Source organism: Camellia sinensis, chromosome 15, assembly GCF_055761805.1.
Source record: "Camellia sinensis isolate YWXY chromosome 15, ASM5576180v1, whole genome shotgun sequence".
Classification (NCBI taxonomy): domain Eukaryota; kingdom Viridiplantae; phylum Streptophyta; class Magnoliopsida; order Ericales; family Theaceae; genus Camellia; species Camellia sinensis.
The window spans coordinates 142,879,113-142,905,577 of NC_138975.1; the positions used below are offsets into that span (position 1 = coordinate 142,879,113).

General features: G+C 38.6%; 1 protein-coding gene across 4 annotated transcripts; it reads left to right on the plus strand.

The window, feature by feature from the left end:
• The first annotated feature begins 923 nt into the window (after positions 1-923).
• On the plus strand, positions 924-22,645 carry LOC114291839 (uncharacterized). 4 transcript variants are annotated; one of them, XM_082909447.1, is made up of 10 exons: positions 924-1,717; positions 2,422-3,190; positions 5,478-6,102; positions 13,091-13,262; positions 13,386-13,746; positions 14,434-14,544; positions 16,713-17,064; positions 17,596-17,821; positions 21,878-22,099; positions 22,196-22,645. In XM_082909447.1, the coding sequence occupies exons 1-10, from the start codon at positions 1,107-1,109 to the stop codon at positions 22,347-22,349; spliced, it is 3,603 nt and encodes a 1,200-aa protein (XP_082765573.1). In that variant the 5' UTR covers positions 924-1,106; the 3' UTR covers positions 22,350-22,645. The 4 variants fall into 4 exon arrangements, with proteins under 4 accessions (XP_082765573.1, XP_082765572.1, XP_082765574.1 ...); XM_082909446.1 differs by having other exon boundaries at positions 1,027-1,717; positions 16,710-17,064; XM_082909448.1 differs by having other exon boundaries at positions 1,027-1,717; positions 5,478-6,099; positions 16,710-17,064.
• The last annotated feature ends 3,820 nt before the right edge of the window (positions 22,646-26,465 follow it).

A 26,465-nucleotide genomic window follows, 5' to 3' on the forward strand; every position in this document is an offset into this window, starting at 1 on the left:
TAGTTTGCTAGCTATAGTTTTGAAATTATCAGAAATTAGTAAATGAAGTAGATGAAAACTCTTGCTGTTCAATGGTGGGTCATTTTTATATTTAAAAAGAAGAGTTGTGAAGAAAAATATTTGCATTGTCAAGGCCATAATATTTATGTTAATTTGTTGAAGCTAGTTAAATGTGGCTCCTCCTTGTATATTATCCACTTACTAGTGGCTGGTTTTACAAGTGATTACCAAGGTGGGTAATGAATATGATATACACTTTTTTATACACTTTTTTTCTCAAAAGAATTATGAAGATTGAATATTAAAGTTTATATTTTTTTGTGTAGGGTTCATGAAAGTTGGATTGGATGATTCACGATGAAATTTGATATCTTAGAAATATTTTTATTTTATTTCATGGGCTTGAATTGAATGAAGTTTGGCAACAAATTTTTTTTTTTAATTACATTTTGGTTTTGGATGAATGTAAGTTAATGAATTTTTATTTTTAATTTAATTTTTATTTTATTTTTTTGCATTTTGGATGAATGTTAAGTTAATGAAGAATTACTCTTTTTTTTTTTGTATTTGGATTAGGAATGATGAATGTAGGATTTTTTTAATTTGGATTAGGAATGATAGATGTAGGATGAATGCAAGTTAATGATGAAAGTAGATTTTGAATGATTTGTTTAGGTTACGAATTGATTTTGTTGTGTTTTTTTTTTATAAATTTTAATTCATTAGTTATTAATGTTAGAACATTTTAGAAAATGAAAGGAAAAAAGTCTAAAAGAAATATTAATAAAAAATGGAGAAAAAAAAAAGGATTTAACAAAAAAAATTTAAAAAAAAATTCAATCCGTAAATTACCTGCTACCACCCATACAATCACAAATCCTATCCGCAAAAATTACAAATCACATTACAGACAGTTACAAGTTAATTTTTCCTCAAATCACATACATGCGAATAGGTCTAAATCAAATCATAAACCGTCCCAAACCGAACGGCAGACACCCTAATATAAACCAATTTAAGCGTGGTGCGTGTATTTTTTTTCTTTGACGAACCGGAGCAGTACTGTTCTTCGAAAACGCAATTCTGTGTCGCAGAGAGAGATTGCAATGGAGCCAGCACGGACAGAAATCGCTAAGGAAGCGGAAGAACCCACCGGCGTTACTACTACTACTACAGACTCACTGTTTCCAGTCGTCCTCCCACCCGCTTCCGACGCCGACATCAACAACAGCTCCCATCCTCCTGCTCATTGGCTGAGCAACCGTAGCTTCGCCGCTGACCTCTCCGCCATCAGTGTCGCCGCTTCTTCTCCACACTACCCCCTCCGCCTTTTAGATTCAGATTCAGATTCAGAATCAGAATCAGAATCAGAAGATAAAGAAAAAGAAACAGAAATCAATGATACTACTAGGCCTCCTCCAACATACCAATTACTGGAGTCCTCTTCTTCTGATTTAGATTCCAATGAAAATAGGGACACCGACAAACAGACGAAGAAGAAGAAGAAGAAGAAGAAGAGAAAGAGGAAGATATCTTCTTCTTCGGGTGATGCGGCCAGGTCCAAAACCTCACGCGATTACGATGCCACCTCCAGGAAGCCAAACGTTTCATCTTGGGTTCCTTCTTCCTCTTCTTCTGGCGCAAAACCCACCTCCAAAGACTATTACTTCGAATCCCGCGGCGATCGCGACAATCTGGCCTTTGGATGCCTTTACAGGTACCTACTTTCTTCTTTACTTCTTCATTTCTACTTGTCCAATTCATGATATGATTAATACATTTCACGTATTTCAGAACCTTTACCCTCCCCTTCCCCTTCTTTGTTCACTAATTTTTTTCTTTTGTACATGGATGTCTATATATACATATACACACACATGTATTTATGCATCAATTTGTTGTGCTTTGGTTCTTCTGGAAGAAATGGAAAACCCTAGGTTACCAAACATAGTGTTAACGGTGTTTATTTTAAATTTCTAACCACCCATTGAGGGCTTTGGTGAGAGAAGAAAAGAAATGAAATGTAGTAGAGAGATGTCTTTTATTTATTGTTTGAATTACTATTTGAGAAGGTGAGAAATGGTGTGGAAGGGAGAGCAATGAAAGAGGCAGAGTAGTCTCTTATAACTCATGTTCTATTTCTCACACCAAAATTAATGAAATTTGGTGACAACGAAAGCTGCTGAATAGTTTTTTTTTCACATTGCTAATTTACCAAACGAAGAGGTTCTTACATCTAGTAACCAAATGGTGATTGGCGCATAATTTTATATTAATTCTCAGTGTTGGGACATTTAATTTTGATGGGATCAGTCAGTTGTAATATTGGCAATTGTTAGGGGAGGTCATTGTAAACATGCCCTTTTTAATATATATATATATATATATATATAAATTTAAATCTGGCTGACTGTGCTGCAGAATGGATGTTGCTCGCTACAAACTTCAAAATTCTTTAAAGTCATACAAGCTCAATTCCGAAGCTTTATGTCGGTGGAATCGGAGGAGTTTGGTCTTTGATGGAGATGCTGATATTGATGCATTGGACACTAAACTTAAATCCAGTGGTCGCTACTGGTCTGCAAAGTACTCTGCAGTTGAACGCCATAAGAACTTGAAGCGAATTCGAGTTATCGTGCCTAAAAAGTCCTCAATAACTGTTCCTTCTGATTTCATTCCTTTATTGGACGATCAAACTTCTGGCAAGGGAGTTGATGGTGGCTCACTTTCAAGAACTTCAGTTGTTGAAGAGTCTTGGGAAGATGAGGTGTTAAACAAAACAAGGGAGTTCAACAAGATGTCAAGGGAGCATCCCCAAGATGAGAAAGTTTGGATAGCTTTTGCAGAGTTCCAAGACAAGGTTGCAAGCATGCAACCACAGAAAGGAGCTCGTTTACAGACTCTTGAAAAGAAGATTAGTATACTAGAGAAAGCGACTGAGCTGAATCCGTACAATGAAGAACTGCTGCTTTGTCTTTTGAATGCTTACCAAAGAAGAGACAGCGCTGATGTCTTTATTGGTAGATGGGAGAAGATTCTCATGCAGCATTCTGGGAGTTACAAGCTATGGAAAGAGTTCTTGCACGTTGCTCAAGGGGAGTTCTCTATGTTCAAAGTTTCTGAAATGAGAAAATTTTATGCAAATGCGCTCCAAGCTTTGTCTGCTGCATGCAGCAGGCAGTATAGGCAGGTTCTTAATTTAATGTGTTCTGTGCTTACCTTCCCATACTCCTGATGCAAATGATATATTGAATGTCATTACCATTAATTTCATTTGAAGTTTCTGTTTTGGAAAGTTCAATTGAATTGTTCTTTTGCTCTTGTTAATGTTGTTGAATGGTTTGGTTTTGTAAGAACTACTCATAATCTTTCTGATCTTTTATCATCTTATGCAATTGAAATAACAAAAAGAACATAAACATGCACGTGCACACACACAACTCTATGTACATTGCTGTCAGCATTTCTTAGTAAATTGCCTAGTACACATTCATATATAAAATTCCAAGTTTGTGTTTTGTATTTATTGACACTGACACTGAGCACTAGTGAGGCACTGATTAGAAGGCTGGTCAATTGATGTTACAATGGTTGGGTTTTGGCACATCTAAAAAAAGTATAGATAATCCCATATTTAAGCGTTCTTTCTTTCGCTACATTCTTTTTATGATTCAAGCAGAGGATTACTATTTGTTGTTTTTCTTCTAAGAAAACCCAATATCTTGTCTTATTTACCTTCCACTAGAGGACTTCCATACTTCCTGTGAAATTATATGTATATGCCGGGGATGTCACCAGGCAGAAAAACCTTTTAGTTTCTGTACCTTCATCACCTTGGTAGAAAATGCTTTTGCATAGTTGCTTTTCTTTTTATGTTCTTTGTTATACATTGATGCAATCCTCTGTATATATGTTAGAGGTTTTAATTCAGTTAAAAATATTTTGTATATGCTTTTGCATAGCTGCGTTTCTCTGCTATACATTGATGCAATCCTTTGTGCATATATTAGGGGGCTTTGATCCAGTAGCATTTTTATTTTTTATGTCAGCAACAAAGAATTTTATTAATGAAGCCCATTACAATTATTTGTATAATTTGAGTGATCATATCTAACCAGCTAGAATATTCATCCATTCGTGCTTTTCCAGAAACAGAAATATCAAGATCCTTGTCACTTTGGTCACATAGACCAATCTTTTTTTGGTATGTATTAACGAAAGCAAGGAAAGTACATGCAATCTCTACGACTACAGAGAAATAAACCTATAAACACAGGGTGATTCAAAAATATAATTTGGGCTTGACCAATTTTTACAAATTGAGAGGTTGAGGTCAATGGCTTTGACAAATCTAAAATGAGTAGCTTCTTCTCTCACATCATGTTTAGTCTCATTCAACAAGGGTCTAATAACGACCTCTTGAAACTCTGTTATTCCCCTCTTGCCAGATGTAGTAGAACATTGCAGTTCATGCAAGTTTTCTTACAATATTATGAAATTCCTTGTCACGTGTCCGTGTCTATGCCTCTTAGATTTCTAAATTCTCTAGAAATGGGTAGTAGTTTGGGTCTATGGGTCATATTATGGGTTATACTTTTGGGTCCTTTTACTAGGTAAACATTAGGTCTGTAGAATATTCTAAGTAGTTCGAGGTCATATTCCTAGAAGAATTAAGAAACCTAGCAACCTATAAGCTTTTAATTGATGGAGGAAGTGGATAAAGTTATATATTTCAATGTTGTGGCTTGCAGTGTTGGTTAGTGGTTCTCCAAGTAGGTTTTTTTTTTTTTTTTTTTTGGGGGGGTTCTGGCTAGGGGTTTCTTCTTGCCCCTCTTATTTATTTTGGTTGAGGCAGCTTTGAGTAGGATGTTTGATAGGGTAGTGCACGATGGCATTTGGAGGCATTTCAGCTGGGTGGGGTTTTTGTAATTCTTCCTTTTGAAAATCTATTTTAATATTATTATATTGCTTTGTTTCCAATCTCAAAAAAAATAAAAAATAAAAAATAAAATAAATCTTAGTTTCTTAAAGCTGTGCATAGATTAGATTAGCCTGCTACTATTGACTTGTGTTGTGATGTTGTTGATGAGTGTTTGGCTTTGATTTGTTGGCTGTCTTTTCTACTAAGTGCGCTTCAAGTTGGTGAATTATTTAAAAAAAGAAAAAGAAAGAAGAATCTCCAAAGCAAAGGGGACTTGATCTACAAATCAGTGCCTGCAGATTCCTTAGTTATCCTGAATATTGGATGCGAATCAATTAACCTATTATATGAGCGATGAACTGTTTGTACCCTACTAATTATAGTTTATTGTTTTTGAAATTGAACCGAGTGGTGTGAGATTTAACTGAGTTTGTATGTTAATTTGGATTATTTTTTTTTAAACTTTATTTTGATAGACTTTGAGAGTTTGACCAATTTCTTTTATTAGCTAACCCGTTATATTTCGAGTATGACTTCACTTGTGTGTTGGATGCAGGTTCACCAAACTGCTAATGCACCTTCTTTGGATCCTGCTATTGTCCAACAAGAACTTGGTCTGGTTGATATATTTCTTAGCCTTTGCAGATTTGAGTGGCAGGCTGGCTACCAAGAGTTGGCTACTGCTTTGTTTCAGGCTGAGCTAGAATATAGTTTGTTCTGTCCTTCTTTACTTCTCACTGGGCAAAGCAAACATAGACTGTTTGAGCACTTCTGGAACAGTAATGGTGCAAGAATTGGGGAAGATGGGGCTCTTGGCTGGACAACATGGCTGGGTAAAGAAGAGGAAGAAAGGCAAAAGGTTATCAGCGAGGAGTCCTCGAATGAAAATGAAGATGGTGGTTGGACGGGTTGGTCACAACCATTATCTAAAAGTAAAGATGTAAGTGCTAATCCAGAAAATATTGTGGATGATGATGTGGCACTGGAGGAGTTTGATGAGGAACTTGAGACAAGAACTGTTGAGCAGCAAGATGATACTGAGGCTTTGCTGAAAATGTTGGGCATTGATGCTGATACTGATCCTAATAGTGAGGTCAAAGACACTGCAACGTGGACTAGATGGTCAGAAGAAGAATTATCAAGAGATTCTGATCAGTGGATGCCTGCTCGTGCAAAATGTGGTCTTTCTCTTTCACTTGTTTCTAGCTTTAAAGTTTATTTTGTTTCTTTTTCATAAATGGCACCCTGGATTTTTTTTTTTTTTTTTTAAATCATATTTATTATCTAAAGCAATTGCAGCACTCATCTGTGTTTGATGCTTCAAAGTTTCCTTTGATTGTAATCTCATTAAAAATGTGCGAAAGGCTATGTTCTCCATCTCCTCCAAGAACAGACCCCACTCTGAATTCTGCACAGGTCCATAAACCCCAGTAAAACCCCACCGGAAATTATCCTCCACTCAACGGAACAAACATGATACAGAAAATCCTCCTACCTCCTCCTCCTCCCTCACCACTACCCTCTTATCCCAACAGAGAAGAACCCCACCTGCCGTGCCTAAAGAGGGCAAAAAGGTCCACTCCACAAACCTCCCCCCCCACACCTCGCGAATCAACTCCACCCCCACCACCTCCATCTTCATCTCTTGTAAACATACAACATCCGCTTTGGTACTCCACAACACTGCCTTCATCGCCACCCTCTTGTCCTTATCGTTCAAACCCCGCACATTCCACGATACAATTTTTAACTTTATTTCAACAACAATGGGCCCCTCTGATCTCTCCTTTCACCCCGTCCTACATTCCTCACACCATGATCATAATTCACAGTACATTTCAAATTGTTGAGCTCCCGATTACCTTTAGAAGGGGTCACCAATGACCGAGACACCCCTGAACTAGGAGTCCTTTACCGCCATGAAGCCTCCACTGCCGCAAAAAGTCACATTGTCTCTTCTTCATGACCTTCAAATGACAGGCCCAAGCAACGACTAACTTCACTAATCCGATCCAACACCCACTGGGACACAGCCTCAGCCGAAGGGATTTCCTCCCCCGATAATCCACCTGTATCCTCAAACCTCTGTTTTTGTTTCAAACAAGTGACCAATTCACTATCCCGCACTGCTAAGGGCTACAACTCCAAGACCTGTGACTGTCCATCACTATCGTGCCCCATCCCACCTCGGTCATCCCAAGACGCATCGCGAGGCATCTCTATCACCAACTAGGACTGTCGCTCAACCGACTCTGAGGTCGCCGACTGTGAAGTACCTCTTTCCGACTCCACTACCAGTCGCGACCCTTGTTCATCAGCAGATGGCGCATCGCAAGGCATCTCTATCTCCAGCTCATCCGACTCTGAGGCCGCCGACTGTGAACTGCCACTCTCCGACGCCACTACCAGTCATGACCCTTGTTCATCAGTAGATAGGCCACAGTGGACCACCAACTCCAGTTCGGACGGCAACTCAAATCCTCGCTGGTGAGCACCTACCCCTATCGAAGCCACTCGATCTGACCCACCTGGATGTAGGTTACATGAAGCCCTACAACCCATCCAACCCTCAAACCGACCCACAAAAGAATCTGCAAGACTATTGGGCTGCCCAGAAAGGCCCAAATCACCATCCCCTGTTGGGCTTGAAAAGCCACCTGCTTGTGGGCTAGACTGATAGGCCACAGACCCCACCTCCTTAACTTCCTTGCCGCCGCCGCCGGCGGCGACGAGCTTGGTTATTGGCTCTGTTCTGTTTGATGTGGTTGCTTTGGTTGGAGCGGAATAGACGTACCTTCTTACAGGTTTCTTATAGTGTTTCTTAGTTACAAAGTCGTCTTATTCTAGTTTTGTATAGTTGGTTGGAGGGTAGGGTAGATTTGGATTTATTTGTGTTTTTAGATTTTTTAGATGAGATGATTGGTTAGCCCTTGTTTTATTGGTTCCCCTTTCTGGGGTGGTTTTCTTGAATTGGTTGCATCCTCTGTTATCAGAATCTTACGATTCGCGATTCGATTCGCGATTCGATTCACGATTCGATTCACAATTTTTGTAAAATCGATACGAATCTATAGGTGAATCTCTCTTTTATCAAAATCTTACGATTCGCGATTCGCGATTTGATTCACGATTCAAATCAAATTTTTTGCAAAATTGATACGAATCTATGGGTGAATCTATTTTGGAAGTAAATCTCTAGTGAATCGCACGATTCACAATCGATTTACGATTCAATTCACTTTTTATGATTTATGTAATTTTTTAAATTATTGTGTCCGACATATTTTCGACTATTTTTTTCTTCATGTTTTTAGTGAGAATGAATGACATATTACAACTTTTAATAGCGTTTAATACCAAAATAACCAACATATATACATAATTTGTTATTATTTTTGTTAAAATTTACCATCACCTAGGCTACCACCAATTTACCATCACCTACCACCACCTACTCCTCACCTACTCCTCACCTATTACACTCACCCTCTCCTATATAATGAGTCATTCACCATTTGTAATAAATACACAATATCAATATATCAATCAATAATACATAAATTTTTACATGGTATCAGAGCAATAGGTTAAAGATCTTGGTGTTTTTCGCCTTCCGGCGGGCGGCAACCTTGCCTTGACCGCCCGCCGGATCTCAACCAATTCAAACCTCGGCATCTGCAGTATCTTCCTGTCCCAATTGCTTTTCAGCATCCACATTCTTCTCATTTTCTTTGGAAGGTTCTTCACTCTCCGGAGCAATTTCATCAGTGGGAGTTCCCCAATTCCTGCTACCACCACCATCACGTTTGAATTCATTCCCACGTCCGGTGCCACTACGGCGCTCAAATACTCTTCGAGTGCGTTCACCTTCTACTTCTTCTCTATTGTTGAAACCACCACGACGACCACCACGGAAACCACCACGAGCCTCACGAGGCGGTCCATTGTATCCACGTCTTTCAAAGGGCTTCCCTGCATCTCCATCTTCTGCGGGCTTGTACCCTCCAGAGAAACCATTGTTACTGCTGAAGGTACTTTCATTATTGGCCAGATCTCGATTAAACCCACCTTCGTCTTCCCGAACTGGTACAGGTACTGCAAGAACGTGTTCCAGTTGCGTCGCTTTTGTGACTCGTACCGATTCGGCGGGGGAGGCTGCGCCGCCGCCGTTGACGCACCTTCCTCCGATCGTCCTCCTACGGTTGCAGACGATGAACCTTCGCTCCCCTCGGGTCGGATGGTCCGGCTCCGGATGATGAATCCATCAAATCAGAGTTGTCTATTCAAATCTTTGGACAACCTGGTTTTCTCAATTTTGGAACTCGATCTCTTATTTTTTTGAGAGCAGAGGACTTGAGATTTTGGGGAAAAGAAAGGCCGAATTCGATTAGGTGTGAGCAAGGAAGAGACCGAGAGGCCAAGGAATTCAACATCTCCATTGACAACAGCGAAAACAAAAGCCAGTTGCTACTCTCACACAATTACACAAAGCAAATTTAGTTATTCCTTTCCTTTGGAATGCATCAGTTTTGGAACCCAACTTCATACAAGCCATTTTTTGCAACTTCAAGCCAACTGAAACTTCAGAGCAGAGCGTCGGTGAGAAACAAAAGCCAATTCAAGAGCCAAACAGACCTTTTACAAAACTGAACAGCCAGCTCACTCTCCACTTTATCTATTTCTTTTCATTTTTTTTATTCTCTTTATCTGTCTAACCCATGTGTGTATCTCTTTATTCCCACTTTCTTCCCCTCTCCCATAAAATAATTCTCCACTCACTTTTTATTTTTTTTTTATTTTTATTATTATTATCTCAAATAATCCATACACTCCTGTTTTCCATTGACAGTGTCCACTTTTAAACCCCTTCCCACTTCTTTATTTATTTTTTAATCAATTTTCCTGTGCCTTTCACCACCACTTTTGACCCTTAAAATAAAACAAAACAAAAAAAACAAAACAAAACAAAACCATTGCCGATTTTTCACAAACCCGTGGGACAAGCAACCACGTGAACCACTTTTCTTATTTTTCCCATCTTTCATTTTGATTTCAAATATATTCTTCTTATTTCTTTCTTTATTTTTTCTTTCACATTCTTTTTACTCTTTTTCAAATTCCTTTCCTACCATATCGCTTTGCACACCAAACCATATTTTATTCATCTCCGGGATCAACCCCGATCCACATTTTACACCAAAAAAAAAAAAAAAAAAAAACAACAACAACAACAAAAATACACAAAAAAAAAAAATCACAACAACAACAGTTTTGTTTTCTTTTCTGCAGACGGCCACCCACCGACCTACTCTGCCGCCGGTCTCTTTTTTTTGCCTCCGTCCTGGGCGGTCCTTGACAGTGCTGCTTCTGTGCTTCCTAATCCACCAAGCACATTTACTTCCCCCTGCTCCTTCACTACAGCATATGGTGGACCTCCAAATCGGAACATCACGGTGGCCTTCCGCTTCAGCTCCTTGTTTTCTGTCTTTAGCACACTTATCTCTGCTCGCACATCCTTATACATGCGTTGGAGCAGAGCCAGCTGGGAGTTTAACTGTTGCACCTCATTTGTCCTGCTCTGCAGCCGGTGCGACAAGTTTGTGACCGCAGTCATGGTTTCCACACATGACTTCAGAGTATACTGATTGGCCTCAATATCAGTTTGCACCGCCATTTTTTGCTCCACCGACCGCATCGGAAAGTTCAACGGAGCAAAACCAGAGGTGTTTGGTTGAGGTTCACTGGCCACCGCACCAGTTATTTCTCTTGTGGACTCGTTCAGTTCTGGAAAGAGCGTGAGCAGACCACGGGAAGAGGAGGCCATGTTCTGGGTAGCTGGACGGGAAGAAGAGGCCATGTTGCTGAGTGTTTCAGAGACGGGTTGGTTACAGAGTATTACAGAGTTTCTCTCTCAGCAAAGGAAGAGTTTTTTCAGAGGATTTTCAGAAGTTTTTTGTCTGCCTCAGCCTCAGCATCAACCTTGGTTAAATAGCCAAGGCAGCCACGCGTATCGCGCGCCACTTGACGACAAACGGGCGCGCCAGCCAAGGCACTCACGTGCCTCGCCATCATATCTGGCACGCCTTTTTATGGATTGGGCACGCCTTTTGATGGCACGCCTTTTGAAAGATTGGGCACACCTTTTGAGGGTGCGACTTTTTAGGGGTCCGACAAGACTCTGTAAACTATCCCGACATTGATTCCGGTTAGCTCCTTTATGGGTCCGACAAGACTCTGTAAACTGTCCCGACATAGATTCCGGTTAGTTTCTACAAGGGTCCGACAAGACTCTGTAAACTGTCCTGACATTGATTCCGGTTAGCTCCTTCATGGGTCCGACAAGACTTTGTAAACTGTCCCGACATTGATTCCGGTTAGTTTCTACAAGGGTCCAGCAAGACTCCGTAAACTGTCACAACAACTGTCACAACATTGTCTGCTACAACGGTCCGACATGACCCCATAAACTGTCTTCTACAAACGGTCCGACATGACCCCATAAACTGTCTTCTACATCGATCTGACACCCCCATACAGTGTCCTCTACAACGTTATGACACCACCATACAGTGTCCTCTACAACGTTATGACACCACCATCCAGTGTGTTCACCAATGGTCTGACACGACCATACAGTGTCTCCTATCCTCTTTTATTTTTATGTATTTTCTTGTTTTGTTACTCTCTCCAAACTCAAGTTGGTTAGTTTCTATCCTCCTTGAGTTTGCGGGGGGCTGTTAAAATTTACCATCACCTACCACCAATTTACCATCACCTACCACCACCTACTCCTCACCTACTCCTCACCTACTACACTCACCCTCTCCTATATAATGAGCCACTCACCATTTGTAATAAATACACAATATCAATATATCAATCAATAATACATAAATTTTTACAATTTTAGTGATCATGAAATTTTTAATAGAATCCAATCAGATTCAGTCAGACCCAACATATTTTTAACCTTTCTTCTCATTTTTTTTCCCTATAAAAAATCATAATATATCTTCTAAAGATGTTTAAGATTAAAGTTACACTATGAATTATCTATTGCTATTTTATTAAATTGAATATTACATATGTGAGGTCTGTTATAACTTTGAAAATGTTTTAGGCTTTAAAATAAAATATTCTAAATAATTCTTTCTTATTATTTGCTCACTGTTACTTAGAAAAGTACGTATGCTTATTGTCCAAATATCAATATCGTTATTAATTATTGTTATTTTGGAAATTGATAATTTGTCTATTTGGTTATTATCTTTATTAAGAATGGTTGATAAGAAATATCTAAAAAGAAAAAAAGTAAGATAGTGATCTTGTTAAGCAAATATTGATAGCGCCATTTGAATTTTAAATAATAGCGCTATCTGATTAATCGTATATCTGATTAACCCGATTGATCTTTGGGGTTTCATCCTGTGTGGTGTCCTTGATGTAGGCTCTACATGTGTCATCTTTCGTAGACTCTACGTGTCATTTGAGTATCTTGAATAACATCGTTGAGATACAATGCCGTTTTATTATCATGTTGATCTTTTTTTAGGAAGTGATTACTTACAACCTTCCTATCATAGGCTCTATACGTGTCATAAATTTAGTTGAAATTTATTTGCCAACAGATCTTACACAAGAATCTTTGTTAACTTCTTACCTATTAAACTGCATGATTATCACTCAAAATAACATTTTCATTGATTTAAGTCTAAATATTTCATATTCATAAGATATATTTAACATCTAAATGTGTAAATATATATTTTTACGTAATTTTAAGAAAGTGACCAAATCTTTACGATTCACGATTTGATTCGATTCAATTCGCGATTTGGTACAAAGTCATTTCGATTCACGATACGAATCTCGATTTGACAACTATGGTTGCATCATCTTGATGCTTTCTTAATAATATTTGCTTACTTATCCAAAAAAAAAAAAATGCTTCAAAGTTTCCTTTGGTTTGCATATAAACATGTTTGGATTGTATGTTTCCATGTTCATTCAAAGCAATTGTTTACCTACCCAAAAAAAAAGAAGCAAATGTTACATACAACCTTTCTTCCCTAATAAATCATTTTTGATTAGTTTTTTTTTTTCTTTCTTTCTAATAGATCAAATTTAACTATTTCTGATGATAATAAATTAATTATGACTCCAAAACAGCTGGGATTTCTCACAGTGATGGAACAGCTGATAGAGAGGGCGATGAGCAACTTTTGAGAGTTATATTATTTGAAGATGTCAGCGAGTACCTATTCTCTATAAGTTCAGAGGAAGCTCGTTTATCTCTTGTGTTCCAATTCATTGATTTCTATGGTGGGAGGATATCTAAGTGGTTAGTAGTATGTCTATGAGTGATTGGATGATGACACTCTTGCAATACATTACTGAATTAACTGTAACTGTACAAATGTTTTGTTGTTATGTATATATTTATATTTATTTGTTTTTTGCACAGGACTTGCACAAACAGTTCAAGTTGGTCCGCAAAAACTCTAAGCTTAGAGTCACTGCCAGATTCTATATTAGATCATTTGAGAAGGGTCCATGATGTTATAAGTAAAACAGAAAGGAGTCCAAGTAATTTTAGTTTTGAGTTCCTTTTGGGCAGCTCAAATGACATCTCTATGAGGACTGACATGATGAAATTTCTCTGCAATGCTACCCTACTTTGTTTGACTGCATTCCCACGTAACTACATTTTAGAAGAAGCAGTTCTTGTTGCTGAAGAGCTATGGAATACAAAAATGAATTCTTGTAGCTGTTCAGTCACCCCTTGTCGTGCTTTAGCAAAGCGCCTCGTGAAAAGTAATCGTCAGGTGATTTTATTTCTTATGCGAAACATGCACATTGTTCTTTCATATTGATATGACTTTAGGACTTTAAATTATATTCCATGAGCTCAACATAGTTCAGTGACATGGTTTTGACATTATTGGATTGTGAATCGTGGGTTGGTAATTGAGATGTTTGACTTTTATGTAATCAATCTTTGCTTTTTTAAAGTCTAAAGGAGGAAAATAAGTTTCATTGTTTTTCTTTTATCATTGGATTCCATTATTTTATTCAAACTTGTAATGTGTTTCATGTGTGTCTAAATGATAGACATGTGTTTCCCAAGTGTCTGAAATGTGTCCAAGTCTAGATTTTTTTTTTAAAAAAATAGGACATGTTGAACGCGTGTCCGATTGGTGTCGAGAAGTGTCCGATGAATGTCATGTTGTGTCAGTGTTCGATATGATGTCCGACACAACATGCCACTTCCTTAGAAGTGTCCGTGCTTCTTGATTAATGCTTGTAACCAAAGCCACCTCTTAATTGCGTAACGATTTGCCATTAATGTGTATGTTTCATCTGGGATCTTGTTTGTTTATGATGTTATCCTTGTTAAATTACAGCATGAGATTGATTGAAGTGAAACTCCATTATTCTTTGATTGGCACTTCAGCCTTACATAGCGTTGTTGGATTCCTTCTTTTGTCTTTTTTTGTAATTTGTTGTTATAGGATGTATTGTTGTGCGGAGTTTATGCACGAAGAGAGGCTGCCTATGGGAATATTTGTCATGCGAGAAAGGTGTTCGACATGGCCTTGGCATCCATTGAAGGGCTTCCATCGGTAAGATCTCTTTGTTTCTTTTATCACACTTCTCCCAACATTTTTTTTTATCAACAAAATTTTATTAATAAAGAAACAAAGTATAAGATTAGGAGAACAAGTCCTCCAAAAAGGAAAAAGAAGAAGAGAAAGGAGATATGTCACACACTGCTCTCCATTATCTATGAATCAAAGTAAAGGAATCTCCTTACTTCTCCCAACATGTTGAGCATTGCGTGTGATACAAAGTGAATTGGACCTTATTGCGATAGTTAATTAATTAATTCATTAGTGTATTGCATGAAACTTGATTTATGAGATCACACTTCTATTAGCTTGTGTCCAAGGCTATGGTTTATAGAGTATGGATAAACCTCTTTTTATCCACCAATATTCTTGTTTCTTCTCATCTTTCCATTATATGCAGCCATGACTTCTTTTGGTCTCCTTGGACTCTTTTCTCCTGGTGCTTAAAATTGCATCCACTTGTCAAATTTTCCGTAGGTAAAGAAAATTGAAAGTATGTGGGTGAAATGGTGGAAAATAATGAAGTGCAAAAAGAAGAAGATATGAAAATGAAAGGGACGCGCACTTTGTCATCAAAATCGAAGAGAAGATTCCCAGTAATGGTAGCTAGATTTAGAATCTCTCAATCTTGTTGCATTAATAGAGGAAAAAAGATTTTCATATATAGAAAAAGGGGTGTATTGTAGTTGAGACAGGTGTTGTGGGCATTTAATGCCTAGGAGGATATGAAAGAAGTGGAAAAGATCAGAACTTATCGTTTTTTGTTAGTTTCAAGTGACTTGTACTTGCTGAAAAGGATGGAAAGGACTGAAATGACATCAATCAATAGGAAGATGACATGGAGGGTGCCAGACATGTATATGGTACATATCTAAATGATCTTACAAGGTTCAAATGAGAACCAACTCATTTCCTTTGTACTCTGCTGCTGAAGGATACATGCCAAAGTCCCTGCTCATTCTTGTCTTCCAGACCACTTATCTCAAGGAATTACCTATTGAGTGAGCTGATCATTTGTCAAACTCTCTGTAGATCATTAGCTTGTGATCTGAGCCCTTGTTGAGGACTGAAAAACAGACAAAAAATGCACGCCATTCTGGGCTGGATGGCTGCCAGATTGATCTCCCAAGGCTTAGGCGTGCTCGGCCAGTCCAAAAGAGGTCCTAGCTCTGGAAGGTTGCCCATCGCTAAATTGGCTTAGGAAATGCTAACAAGCTAGAATTTTGAGCTGAAAAATAATAGTTTATGTTGGTGCTGTTCAGTTGGGCCTTGTTTGAACCAAATATGATGTGCCAAGCCATTGAGGGCCTTGGGATTTCTCAAGATTGTTGAGCCCATGCATCATTACCATGGGCCATTTGTTGTTGATTTTTGAGTGAATGCCCCAGGAATGGGTTGGGCTAAGAGATTATAACCTCTAATGGGCCAAATGTTGGTGTTGAACCACTTTTAAGGATCTTGGGCTTTGTGCAATTTATGGGCTATAATAAATCTGGATATCTAATTTGCTGAACCCATTGGGCTAAATAGCCGAAATGAGCCACTTAGAGCTAAATAGCCGAAATGAGCCATAAAAGATCTTGAGCTTTCAGAGGGGATTGAGCCCAACTAAATTGGATCATAATGATCATTGTAGAGCTAAATGGGCCATGGGCTCATAAAACCAATTGCCAATTGCCGAGTGGGTAAGCCTTCATGGAGTTATATTCCAAATTTATCCGATTACAGAAATAAGCTGATTGGCTAATAATATCAATTGTTGTCTATATTACGTGGACTTATCAAAATAAATCAAATACCCATGTTGGACACCCGAATGCTATGGGATAGGTATCCGATACTTTCCAAGTATGTAGGTTTCTTGTCTTAAATTGTGGTTCATTGTCTTTTTGCACTACCCTTAGTTCCTCACGTAGACATGATTTGTTGGTAACCTTCCTTGCTGATCTGCAAGGAGTTTCCTATCCCTCAATTTTTTTCTAGGGACTTGGACTATCAAAGAGTATGATTGAACATTTTGAATTTTAGTTCATCCATTCTTGTTATAATGATAGTTCATACCAGTAAATCTTTTATACTTAAATGTCACTGTCTTGGTCTTCTAGCCCGTAGCGCTTCTGCCAAGTGAAATGATAATTAATTTGTTTGATTGGATTTAGCAGGATCTTCGGTCAAACACATCTCTTTTGTATTTCTGGTATGCTGAAATGGAAATGGATAATAGTTCCGGAAGTGTTTCAGAGTCGTTATTGCGTGCAATACACATTCTCTGTTGTTTTGGGAGTGGGGTAAAGTACACTGCATTTAAATGTCAACCATCAAATCTGCAACAGCTGAGAGCTCGCCAAGGGTTTAAGGAACGGATTAGAATTCAAAGATCAACATGGGCACGTGGCGTAATAGATGATCATTCTATTGCTCTCATTTGTTCAGCCGCTTTATTTGAGGAGTTGACTGCTGGATGTGTTGCTGGTATTGAAGTTCTAAATCAGGCTTTCTCCATGGTGCTTCCTGGTAATCAAGACTTTCTGTCAATGATTCCCCCCTCCCTTTTATCTTCTATAATTTCACTGGACTCCATTTGTTTCGCCATAAAATATTTTTACCATGTAAAACTTTTTACAAGATTTTTTTTTGAAAATTTTTCCCCCCTTTATTTTCTGTAATTTCAATGTTCACCGTAAAAGATTTTACCTTTTAAAAATATTTTCCATGTCAAACGTTTTACAAGACTTTTTTGTACTTTTTATCTTTTTTTCGGTGTCTGGTTGGAAATGTAAATATTTTTTCAAAAATAGTTAAACTTGTGGCTGAAATTTGTACTAGCCTGACATTTGATATGAAACACACTCCATACCACACTTATTGAACACCCCAATATGAATCCCTCAGCCGCCCAACCCAACTCACATGACCTCCACACGCGACAACACTAAGTACCATCCTGAACACTCATTCGTAAAATAACTTACCAAAGTTTGGTTCAAACAAACGGAGATGTAAAGTGGTTCTTGATTGTGAATAATGCAATATATTCAACTGCAGAAAGAAGAAGCCAAAGCTATCAACTTGAATTTTTGTTCAACTATTACGTGAGGATGCTTCGGCGACATCATGTAGAATTGAGACTATCAGAAGTATGGGAGTCTGTTGTACAAGGCTTGCAAATATACCCTTACAGTCCGGAACTTTATGATGCTTTAGTTGAAATCAGCCACCTTCATACTGCGTCAAATAAACTGCGGTGGATGTTTGATACCTACTGTCAAAAGTAAGAAGATATCTTGTTCCTTGGTATCCAATATCATAAAATACACTCAATTAACTCTTGTGAAATCTTTGATGACACTGTCGTGAGGACGATCTTTATCTTTTGTCTCAGTGGCTTTAATAAATCATAGAATTAAATTAATTAACTACTGAATGAAAAAATAATAGTGAATGACTGCAATAGTTTAGATCAATTTTTGGGGAGTAACTATTTATGTTGAACTGTATATAGGATTTTCAATTACATTAGAAGTAAATGTTGCGGAGGTATGCTTCCAGGGATTTGCTTATTTTAAGTGGAAATAGCATATCTGGGTTGGGGAATTCAGGCTTATGATGGGCTCCTTGATCTAGTCTCCAACACAATTAATGTTTTAAAGTCAGAAATTGTAAAGCATTTCATTTACTATCCAATATTTTTTTGATGAAAATGAAATAATTGCTTTACAATCATTGACCAAGTTCTCTGTCATCTCTCTATAAATTGGATGCTGCTTTACCGATTCTTTCACATCTTGCATCTTGAAGTTATTTTAAATTTCCTTCCCTGTCGACTATTTGGTTTATGACTATTATTAAATGTTAAAATTTATCAATAAACCTACCACCACTACCACCTCACCTACTCCACTAAACCTAACCCACTACACCTACATCTATATAAGGAACCATTTGTAATAGACAGTATATATCAATCAATATATCAATCAATAATAAGATCATCAAATACATTTATTCTCTCTGTATTGTTCTCTTTATACATTGATTTTCTACATGGTATCAGAGCAGGTTTAGAACCTAATATTTTCGCTTCCCCGGCGGGCGGCAACCTCACCTTAGCCGCCTGCCGGACCTCAACTTATTCCGCTATCATTTTTTCTTGTCAGAACATCTCTGTGTACTCTTCTAGGTTCGGTTAATATACTCTCTATTGTTACTTACAATGCTCAGAGATCTGGTTACCTTCAAAGGCCAGAGGACATGCCCACTTCAAGGCAAGTTTACAAGATCTACCCGAACAACCCCGGATCGGACCTCGCCGGCGAGACCACCGCCGCTATGACAGCCGCTTCTGTTGTCTTCCGCCACCACAACCCCTTCCGATTCACGCACCAGCAGGAACTCTTCGTCGCCACCGACGGTCCTCTCCCTTTGGATGCAGTTACAAAAGCAGAGAAGCTTACTTTATCGGGTGGCCAATTCAGTTGTAGTTTGCTAAGTTGAATGGCAACAAGCTTTGTCATTCATCTTTGTGTCTCTACCTGATTTGGTGTTAGTTCAAATGGGGAAAGACATTTTGAGGCATCTACAGCTTCGTATACTAGTCCTTCTCCCAGCTTTTTAGATTCAATTTGGAGGAGGTAAAGGTCCCTTTTACTGTTCAGAAAGAAGTTCTGCAAAGTTGACTGGACCTGATGGAGGTTGCTGAGATGGATAAACTCATCCAGTTAATGCTGGATGAGACTGATCAAGCCATTGAGAGGTCTAAAAAGGTTGTCCATGAGACAATTAATGTTGGAACAGACACTGCTGCTAAAGCAATTGCCCCACATGGGCATGTCCCTCACGCCACCCTCTTTCTCTCTCCTCCAACCTCACACTTTCTCTCTCTCTACCCATACTTTTCCATCTCTCCCCCACTTTCTTTATTTTATATATATATATCTATATCTCTTTTTATTGTTTGATATTACCCAAACACTCCCCGTTTACACCACTCATCATATAATAATCTTCCACCGCCCCACTTTTTATCTTTTATTAAAAAAAAAAAAAAAAAAAAAAAAAAACCTATCTCTTAAAATAATTTATCATTTTTTCCACCCAAAATCTCATCATCATATCTTCTATCTATATTTTAATATGTAAACATATACATATATATACATTGAATTCAATTTCTTTTCTTTTTTCTCTTTTCTTTTCTTTTCTATCTATACATATATTATTATTATTATTATTAAACCAAAAAAAAAAAAAAACACCATTGCCGTTTTGATTTCAACTTTCTTCTTATTATTTCTTTCTTTATTTTGCTTTCACATTATTATTTCTTTCTTTCTTTTGCTTTCACATTATTTTTTCATCTTTTTCAAATTCCATTCATACCATATAGCTTTGCACACCAAACCATATTTTATTCATCTCAGGGATCAACCCCGATCACAATTTTACACACAAAAAAAAAAAAAAACAAACAAACAAACAAAAAAAAAAAAAAAAAAAAACCAACAAACCAAAACACAACACCAACAGATTTGTTTTCTTTTCTGCAGACGGCCACCCACCGACCTACTCTGCCGCCGGTCTCTTCTTCTTGCCTCCGTCTTGGACAGTCCTTGACGGTGTTGCCTCCGTGTTTCCCATGCCACCGAGCACATTCAATCCCCCCTGCTCCTCCACTACAGCATATGGCGGACTTCCAAATCGGAACATCACGGTGGCCTTCCGTTTCAGCTCCTTATTTTCCGCCTTTAGCACACTTATCTCTGCTCGCGCATCCTTATACATGCGTTGGAGCAGAGCCAGTTGGGCGTTTAACTGCTGCACCTCATTTGTCCTACTCTGCAGCCGGTTCGACAAATTTGTAACCGCAGTCATGGTTTCCACACATGACTTCAATGTATACTGATTGGCCTCCACATCCGACTGCGCTGCCATTCTTTGCTCCACAGACCGCATAGGAAAGTTCAACGGAGCAAACTCCGGGGCGCTTGGTTGAGGTTCCAGTGCCACCGCACCAGTTATCTCTCTTGTTGACTCGTTGAGGTCGGGAAAGAGAGTGAGCAGACCACGGGACGAAGAGGCCATATTCTGGGTAGCTGAACGGGAAGAAGAGGCCATGTTTTTTGGGTTGCTGAGTGTTTCAGCGACGCAGCGATTTCTGACTGGTACTTTCAGAGAAGGATTGGTTACAGAGTGTTACAAAGTTTCTCTCTCCGAAGAGGCAGAGTTTTTCAGAGACGGGTTGGTTTCAGAGTTTTCAGACTGGTATGCACAGCCTCCGCCTCAACCTTGGTTTAAATAGCCAGGGCCGATCCGCGCATCGCGCGCCACTTGCCGACAGACGCCAACACGGGCGCGCCAGCCAAGGCGCTCACGTGCCTCGCCATCATCATGTCCGGCACACCTTTTTATGGATTGGGCACGCCTTTTGATGGCACGCCTTTTGAAAAATTGGGCACGCCTTTTGAGGGTGCGACTTTTTGAGGGTCCGACAAGACTCTGTAAACTATCCCGACATAGATTCCGGTTAGTTTCTACAAGGGTCCGACAAGACTCTGTAAACTGTCCCGACATAGATTCCGGTTAGTTTCTACAAGGGTCCGACAAGACTCTGTAAACTGTCCCGACATTGTTTCCGGTTAATTTCTACAAGGGTCCGACAAGACTCTGTAAACTGTCCCGACATTGATTCCGGTTAGCTCCTTCATGGGTCCGACAAGACTCTGTAAACTGTCCCGACATTGATTCCGGTTAGTTTCTACAAGGGTCCAGCAAGACTCCGTAAACTGTCACCACAACTGTCACAATAGTGTCTGCTACAACGGTCCGACATGACCCCGTAAACTGTCTGCTACAACGGTCCGACATGACCCCGTAAATTGTCTTCTACACCGGTCCGACATGACCCCATAAACTGTCTTCTACATGGTTATGACACCCCCATACAGTGTCCTCTACACCGTTATGACACAACCATTCAGTGTCTTCACCAACGGTCTGACACGACCATACAGTGTCTCCTATCCTTTTTTATTTTTATGTATTTTCTTGTTTTGTTCCTCTCTCCAAACTCAAGTTGGTTAGTTTCTATCCTCCTTGAGTTTGCGGGGGCTGTTAAAATTTATCAATAAACCTACCACCACTACCACCTCACCTACTCCACTAAACCTAACCCACTACACCTACATCTATATAAGGAACCATTTGTAATAGACAGTATATATCAATCAATATATCAATCAATAATAAGATCATCAAATACATTTATTCTCTCTGTATTGTTCTCTTTATACATTGATTTTCTACACTAAATTATAATATACCTTCTCAGGAATCCATCTGTGATTGTCTGGCTCTTTGCATTATCATATGAGATGAGTAGAGGAGGTTCACAGCATAGAATACGTGGACTGTTTGAAAGGGCATTGGGAAATGAGAAGTTGTGTAACTCAGTACTGCTTTGGCGTTGCTACATTGCGTATGAGATTAATGTGGAATGCAACCCTTCTGCAGCTAGACGAATTTTCTTCCGAGCTATCCATGCATGCCCATGGTAATGATTGTACTCTCTTGATGAGGAATGCTTTCTATATTTGCTTAATTACATCCAAGTTAAGTTTATTTATTATTATATTCAATTTGTTCCCAGGTCGAAAAAGCTATGGCTTGATGGTTTTCTCAAATTACACGGTGTCCTTAGTGCAAAGGAGCTATCAGATCTTCAAGAAGTAATGCAGGGTAAGGAACTAAATCTGAGGACAGATGTATATGAGATCCTACTCCAAGATGAGATCCAAATTTAGTGGCCAGTACTGTCATGTGGGAGATTTGAGAATGACCAGAGCTCTAAGCAGCAGCTTTTCTACATAACCAACCACTCCTCCCTCTGCATGATCTCCAGCAGCAGCATGGAGAGCAAGAGTTTAGTAGGGAGACATCCTCAACAGAAAAACTAAGGTGTCGGTTCATAATGTAGTCAGTCTTTTGTTTTCTATTTATGTAAAATAGAAAACAAATTTTTATTTTCTTTTGTAAGAAAAAATGTACACGAATCTTTTGAAAACAAATGAAAATAAAACAAAAATTAACTTGTTGCCCACTTGAAACTGAAGCTTTATATATATATATATATATATATGTTTTAAAGCTAAACCCAGGGAAGACCGATAATTATCAAACGAAACCCTTGTTGAAAACCGTTAAACCCTATGCTAGCTGCATATTCTACTTGAAATATTGGAGTATTGTTGGTCTGAGATGTTTATGATGTAGTTTGTAGTTTTAATGAGTTGAACTGGTGTAATTTGGTTGTTTTGCATCCCTAAGCAAAATAGTTTTACAACTTATACAGGTATAATTACTGTAAATAAGGTGAACACTATTGAAATAGTCTTACAACTTATATAGGCACAATAATTGTAAATAAGGCAAAGAACACTATCAATTGCTTATTTGCTTCGTTGTTTATGTGAAAGAAAAAAATAAATAAATAAAATTGATTAGTTTTAAAGTGTTTAATTTTTAGCTTTGGATTGAACTACTCATCATGTACATACCTCTATTGTATTCAAGGCCCTTCAAGTAAAATCAAATTATAATTAAAAACATATTTGACTATGCATTGGTCAACAAAGCTTGGATATACATTAATATAGAGGGGACAATCAATTAATTTTTTTTAAAAAAAAAAAAATGGAGACAAGCAAATATAATTGGAAGATAATTAGTGATTAATATTTGTGTAATGAAAAAAATCATTTAAAATTTGTAGAGGAGTGTCAAGACCAATGCCAAGAAGAGCTGCCAACTGAGAAAAAATCTATGAATGGGATGCCATTGCCAACAACCACTTTGCTCTGCTGCTCTTTGGTAATAATGGCTATGGTTGGTTCGTGCTGCTGCTGTTCCACTTCCGCTTCCTCATTCTCATCGCTTCTATTAGCATTCTCCTCCCTTAGTTGACTTACATTTGACTCGGTATTTACTTGGGGAAAATCATAGAACTCCACTCTCCGATTTGATCTATCTGCAAAATATATATATATATATATATATATCAGGAAACAATCATATATATAACAACTCGAAAGAAAATCAAAATTTCAAACACAATTTACATTATAAACAAGCATATAATGTTTTTGGGAGAATTATTGAAAAATTGAAAGTAGAAGAAATAAATGCAAAATAGTGGGGAATAAAAAAGAATAAAAAATTTGCAATAAGGTGGAAGTTATCGGGAGCATCTATTTACACACACCAAATACTCTCTTTGCACATCCTTCTCATTACACACACCAAAAAAATTAATTCCTAATTAGTTTACTCACTACACACACGGTTCATTCCACATCTACCCTCATACACACACACACACACACACTCCCGACCCCAAACCCAGCTCTCCCAACGGTGCAAATACACACACCCATTGAAGCTGAGCTACATCTTCAACCTTGAGGATATACACACCCATTGAAGCTTACCGTGTGCAAATACATTGAAGCATTCCATCACATAGAAGCTTACCGTGTGCAACCCAAGTGTGCAAATACATTGAAGCATTTCATCCACGAAGCTGCATCCCATTGAAGCATTCCATCACATTTTCAATCCTCATTAGGTGAGTTTACTTTTGAATCATCATTCCTATTTAATTTGCAACGTAGAGTTTTGTTTTTTTCATTTTGAAAACGAACGAAGGCCCACAGATTGTAAACAAACCGTTCGGAATTGGGTTTCCGAAATTAAGGAATTTGTTCGGAAGTAGGTATCCGAAACTTTTTGATTATTTCGGCAGTCAACTTCCGAATACATTAAATTCAAACAACAATCAACTTCCGAAATTAATTTTTTGTTTCAAATTTCAACTTCCGAATAGTATATATACTTTTGGTTTTCAACTTCCGAACAGTGGGTTTTTTTTTTTTTCTCTCTCTCTCCTTTCTTTTGTGTATTATTTTTACATTTGTGGTAATCTCATATTGAGCTTCAATGGGTACTAACATGGAATTGAAAAATGGTATAGCTTTGTTTGGGGATAGAATTAGGGAATAAGAGCATTAGTAATGCACTAGGATCGATTATTTTTTTTTTAATTTTATTTTGTTTGGGTATATTAATTTTTGCAGAGAATATGGATTTTGAATATCAACAACGTGTCCCACTTACTGCTTCAAATAGACGACGTCGTGAATTGGATGTTAACCATGAACGGGGACAAGGGCGTGGGCGAGGACGAGGTTGAGGTCGAGGTCGTGGTCGAGGTCGTGATCCAGTTTCAGTAGAATATGATATCCCCAGTGCCAGTCAAAGTAGAAGCCGAAGCCAAAGACGAGTTGAAAGTGATGATATGCCTGACATTGCTGTGGAGGACGCCTCTTTACCCGATTCTCCTACTGTCCAGGAAGAGTACCTTACTCATGCTTTTCCAGGTGGACCAACTGATCCATCAATATTGCGAAGTTTCAATAGTCATGTGGCTACAGCTATTTGGTACGGGAAGGTAAACATTCCTCAGTAAAAGTGAAATTCATTTGTATATGAGTTTTTTTTTTTTTTGTGTTGTATGGTAGTTTCTAATGAGATATCATTTGTGTTATAGGAACGAGGGCCCCTAAAGTGTCATAATCACTCTTCCAAGATCCTTGCATGGCCATGGTGGTCAGTAGAGAACAACACCAGATTCAAAGCCATTATTGAGCAATCTGGGCTGTCACAGTTAGCTCGTTGCACTTATCGGTTCGTCAACAAGCTTCTAATCTCCAGCTTTGTTGAGATATGGCAACCTAAGACGAACACATTTCACATGACAGTTTGTGAGATGACCTTGACCCTGGATGATGTTGGCACTATTCTTGGCCTTCCCATTTTAGGCAAATAAGTTAGCGTACCAGATGTGACAGATCATCATGGAGTTACATTACTCGTTTATGGCTTAGGGATTATTGAACGTGCAGCACATGAAGAGGTTTCTTCTGCTGGTGGCAATTCAGTCAGGCTTGAGTGGTTGCGAAGTCAATTTGCTAGTGTCACAGATTTAGACCCCAAGGAGGCTATACAGTGCACTGCTAGAGCTTATTTGTTGTTTCTGTTGGGATGTACACTCTTCAGTGACAAGAGTGGCGGCAGGGTTCCTGTTGTTTACCTTGGCTTATTGATGGATTTGGGATCCATTCATACTTACGCCTAAGGTGCTGCTGCATTAGCATTTTTATATAGACAGTTGGGGTATGCTAGCTGGTCTGGGGTTAAGCAGATGGGTGGTTATATGACTCTTTTGGAGGCGTGAATTTATGAGCACTTCCGAGCATTCCGACCTCACCAGAACATGGGCTACAATGAAGACATGCCACACGTGTACCATTGGGCATCTAGGAGAGAGGCGGGTTCCTCTATTGATCATTTGAAATCTTTTCGAGCCAAGCTTGACAGTTTGGTAGCTACTGATGTAAGTTTATTTATCCTGAGATAATTTTATCACTTTCCATTTATCTTACCCTTTATATACTTTAATTCAAAAACACTTTACGTTTACAGGTTATTTGGGATCCATAACACAGCTGCAAAAATCGGCATCCATGTAACCCGGTTACGTTCTACCATGGATGCTTAAAGTGCTTAGACATTGTCGAACCCTATCATCCAGATAGAGTTCTGAGGTAGTTTGGCAGGGTTCAAACCATCCCAGATGCACCACTAGCTCCCAGACGTGGTGCGCGAGGCAACATATCCGCACGATATACAGTCATGTATAGATACTTGGATAGGATCTGGAAGGCTTGGGATAACCACGTGTTATCTGAGCAACGGAGGAGCACACCAGTTCGTCAGCCTTGGGAATGTGTACCGGGTTACATGGATTGGAATAAGAATATCACGCACCTATATGTTGAACACACTAATGAACCGCGTGTCCA

Excerpts from the sequence above, each read along its gene's own strand:
- LOC114291839 (XM_082909446.1), top strand. The coding sequence starts at position 1,107 with ATGGAGCCAGCACGGACAGAAATCGCTAAGGAAGCGGAAGAACCCACC. Across the intron at positions 13,263-13,385 it reads GGTGGGAGGATATCTAAGTG|GACTTGCACAAACAGTTCAA; the intron begins GTTAGTAGTATG and ends TTTTTTGCACAG. Across the intron at positions 22,100-22,195 it reads GCTATCCATGCATGCCCATG|GTCGAAAAAGCTATGGCTTG; the intron begins GTAATGATTGTA and ends ATTTGTTCCCAG.